General features: G+C 42.7%; 1 protein-coding gene across 1 annotated transcript; it reads left to right on the top strand.

Moving 5' to 3' along the window:
• The first annotated feature begins 3,655 nt into the window (after positions 1 to 3,655).
• Positions 3,656 to 4,238, top strand: LOC124795716 (alpha-crystallin B chain-like). Its single transcript, XM_047259798.1, has 2 exons — positions 3,656 to 3,797; positions 3,931 to 4,238. Exons 1-2 carry the CDS (start codon positions 3,656 to 3,658, stop codon positions 4,236 to 4,238), a joined length of 450 nt encoding a protein of 149 aa, XP_047115754.1.
• Positions 4,239 to 4,532: the final 294 nt, after the last annotated feature.

The following is a 4,532-nucleotide window of genomic DNA, read 5'->3' on the forward strand; positions in this document are numbered from 1 at the left end:
GATATTCATGCTGCCATAATCACAGTGGAAACGTTTTCACTTGAATAGAAAAGACAGCTCTGTTAATACACTGCCCCTTTGTAACTTGTGTATGCAATACTACCGCTATCTGTGTATGTGCTTATTGCTATTCCATGACTTCTGTCACCTCAGTGTATAATGACATGGCAATATTTTTAAAAAATTAAAAAAAAAAACATTGAACAAATTAAAATTAGTAGTCATTGACAATTGCGCATAATGCTGAACAGTGGCATCCTATGACTGACCTATTGTTTGACTTCACCTCCAACCCTCATTTTGCAAGTGCTCAGTTCAGAAGCACTACTACCCAATCAATTATAACTGCTATCGACTGCTGTGGTACTCCAGGTTTTTGCCATAAATGTCAGACTCTTGAAAGTTCATGGGTTTCAACCATTAAACTAGTGCCAAAGGTAGACAGTACTTTAAGTTTATGAGGTGACCTGTGAATGCTTAATGCACATACCATAATCAACAGTTAGTGCATTTGCACATGTGGTTTTGTCAGCACTGGGTCGAAAACTATGTCATGTGGCACAGGAGAGTCATTACGTTTAAGGAACAAACTTAGTTGGAGAGTCGGTTGTGGAGTACTATATGTGGGGACATCATGGTGTGTAGCCCCCCCCCCCTCCTGATCCCCTGATGATCAGTCTTGCTTTGCGATGGACTATCTTTGGTGCTGACTGGGCAGGGACAGTCTTCTCTATGGTACCCTACCAAGCAAATGCGTTTTTCACATTGTTACTTTTGGGGTATAATAAAGTCCATACCATACCATAGTGTGTATATCCTGTACCCTACCCTCACCAAATGGATGTACATCAAACCAAACCAAATATTATGCATCAACAATGCAAACATTGTGTACCCAGCTTGCACCTCAGTTACTCGATACCAAACATACAGGGCTTTACTCACTACTCTGCAGGCACATCTGGCTTCATTATCTTGGGTTGCATACAAACTTATCACCAAATATCAATGAACACAGGATATGTGCAAAAGACAGCAGTCATTACACCTTTGGCCTATTCCAGTACCTGTTTAGGTCATATATGTTCAAACATGCAGCTCACATGTGGCTACAGGTTTTGTACGGTGTCCTGTTTCAGCTACCCTTCTACTATGCTTATCGCGATGACATTCTCTTTTCTCAGTCTCATGGCATGAATGACTCAACTCAAAGAGGCTTCTGATGTATGATGGGAGTTCAATAAGAAATATAAGACTTTTTTCTGAACGCAGGCTGGTTTTGATTCAGGATTCCAATACATCATATTATTCCCCCCTATTTTGGCTACAAAACGTTATTTTTCAAGATGATCTCCGTTCTATGCAACGACCTTACACTGCCTCACTGGGATGACCTGTACAACCACATGGTACCTGTCTGCTAGTTGATGTCAGAACCAACATCTTCCTTCAGCTATACCCTCCCGATCATCCACATGGAGATTCAATCTGTGGAGATTCATAGCTCTTTGTGGTCTTCTGTTTGGCAGAGAGGAACACAGTAGGCACACACCTTTGAGTAGCTCAACTGGTGGATGAGTGCGTCAGCATTACCAACAGAGACGTCCAGTTAGGCAATGAGGTCTTTGATTGCATTTCGTTGGTCACCTTGAATGAGTGTGCCTGCACATTCCTACAATCGCGCAGTTGTGCACAGCCAACTGACATACAGAAGATCAGACAGGACTGTAGAAACTTGCTGTGATGATGACAGATACCTTGCCCAAGAACTCATCATGCTTTTGATCATTGCCAAGTCTCCACAGACATTCTGCAAATGCCTATGAATATCTGTGATGCTCTGGTTTTCCGCCAAAAGTAACTCAAAGACAGCTCTCTGCTTAGCATGCACCTCTGTTGCAGATGTCATTTTGTGTGTAGCACTGCCACCTATTTGAACTCCATGAAATGAAGCCAGAATTTCGGCGATGTCCCAGAAAAAATTCCGCAGTTCTTCAACAAAAACCAGCTGAGAAAAAAAGTGCTGCATTACTTATTGAGATCCCTCAGCCCACTGCAAATGGCGTCGCTATTAATCATAGAAAAGTCCAAATTTGACAACGAGAAGTTATTTCTCTTGGCCAGATTGTCAACGCTACGAGAATGTGCCTACACCTTGATGAAAGGAACTCATCCACCAACTACCACTCTCACAAGACTAGCAGGAATTATATTGATTTCTAGAGATGATCAATTTCTACTAGCACCATCTGCCACAGGCACCCACCATTCAGGTTCCAATGACAGAAGCGATCAGAGGGAAAACACTTACGGTAACGGAAACTGAAGTGGACCACTGAAATGTCGGAAACCCTCGACCAGTATAATGTCTCTTTCATCTAGGTGACGACCATGGTACACCCTGTCCCCCCATTTCAGAATAATGGCTGATGTGAGTGATTTAGCGACTGCATCGATCCTCCAACAGAAAGCAGCAGGTATACAGCAACCACTCCGATGTTTCTCATGAAAACTGACTCTTTCTCAAAGCAAATGCGCAACCTTTGACCATGAACTCCTTGCAGTCTGTGAGGCTATACATTAGTTTAAGGATGACATGGAAGGTAAACCTATAAATAAACCATGTCCACAGACACTTCTGCCACCAAGATTACATCATCAATTCACAACCAACGTACGCCACTTTAAGGGTGCAGACAATGTCATCACTGAGTATCTTCCGTGGATCAATGTCATGTCTGCATAAATCGTTTATGAGGAATTTGGAGAAGCACAACAGTAGGATAAAAATCTCCACCACATCCTCAGTGACACATCTACAAATCTTCAAGACTGAATATCGCCCAATACCAAGTAAAACAAGACAAATCATATGTGACGTCTCACAATATCAGACTCATCCCTTAGTATCTCAGATGTTTCAGATCATTTTTGACTAGCTGTATAACTTGTCACCCCCTGGCATCTCACCAAAAACACAACTCGTTACAGGTCGTTTTGTATGGCTGAACATGAAGAAACACTGCAAGGAATGGGCACACATGTGCATATCATGTTACAAAAGAAGAGTGGGGTGCTATTCACATCAACCCGTTGGATAGTTTACAATTCCAAATGGATGATTTCAGAAAGTACACCACAATCTGTTGGGACCCCTAGAAGCCATCCTCTACAAGAAATGTCAGCAGAATCAACAGAGAGAACCTTCGTCAGCACCTATATTACCTGATATGGATGCCCAGTGTTTATAACTCCAATCAAGACAGACAATTTGAATCCGTTCTGTTCAGTCAACTATGGATAATGTCTGTGGCAGCCACTGTTATCAAATCATTGCTTAACCACCCACAAAGTAGTGGCATCACACATTTAAAGCAGCTGTTATGTAGTATGGTAACCACTGGATAGAAGCTTTTCCATGGGTGGTTTTGGCTTATGCGTGGCTCCAAAAGGAACTCTGAAGTCTTGTATGGTCTACCACAAGCCCTTTCCACTGACTTCATACTTCAGGTGCCACTGGCAGAAACCACTATACTTCCCTCCCTAGATACCAGGGTGAAAGAACACATTGAACATCTTAAAATACCATCTTCACAACCTCACAGAACTCCTAAAGTTTTCATCCATTAGACACTTTTGAGTTTGCTCCCACATCATGCTACATGACAATACAATTCGGCCTGCCTTACAGCCTCTTTTTACAGATCCACACAAGATTTTAAACTGTGGTATACACGCATTCAACATACTCCTGAATGGAAGATCCAGCACATTATCTGTAAACCACCAAAAAACCTGTGTGGATGCTTCAGGATCATCTATCCACCAATGACACATCAATGCTTCTGAACCACCATGACAATGCAGCTGCACATTCTATGGTCATCACTGATTTTGGGGTAAAGCTAGGTGCCGAAGTTTTCTGACCAGATGGCTTGATCACCAAACTGCTTGACAAGTTACTGGTCATCGAAGGTCAACGTTCTGAACATGACACCAGGAATGGTTTCATCAGCCAGTATTTCATGCCTTCTTACGTAGTGCCCAGTGATGTCGACATGGCAGCCATCACATCATGGTTGTCTTCCAATGGTTATCTCACCATCACCATTTCCAGGATATCACCACCTCCTGCAGCCCCAATGAAGGACAACAAAGACTATCCACCAAAAGCAGGTCTTGATGCAATACCCCCACTAACAGACATCCCACAACAACAGCACTACAGTTGCGTTTAGTGTCCTCACACATAACTGCAAGATTACCATCTTAATACTGTGCACTGAGAACCACATAACCTTTCCCCAGTACTCTACACTATGGGCAGGTGGTAGAGAGTGGGAGGGGGGCAGAGGGGAGCGAGGGGAGTGATGGCTCTGTGGGAGCACCATATGTATAATAAAGTCCAATAAAGTCCATAGCATACTGTGTTGTGTATGTTCCACTCCATATCCTCACTGTACAGATCTGCATATAATGATGATCAGGTTCACATCCACCATTTGCCTTAATTGATATTTTTAGAATGTGAT

The sequence above is a fragment of the Schistocerca piceifrons genome, chromosome 4 (assembly GCF_021461385.2).
Source record: "Schistocerca piceifrons isolate TAMUIC-IGC-003096 chromosome 4, iqSchPice1.1, whole genome shotgun sequence".
NCBI lineage: Eukaryota > Metazoa > Arthropoda > Insecta > Orthoptera > Acrididae > Schistocerca > Schistocerca piceifrons.

Bases quoted from the DNA above. Each gene is read 5' to 3' on its own strand.
- LOC124795716 (XM_047259798.1), top strand. From the start codon at position 3,656: ATGCTACATGACAATACAATTCGGCCTGCCTTACAGCCTCTTTTTACA. The intron at 3,798-3,930 runs GTGTGGATGCTT...TTTTCTGACCAG, and splicing joins TGTAAACCACCAAAAAACCT to ATGGCTTGATCACCAAACTG.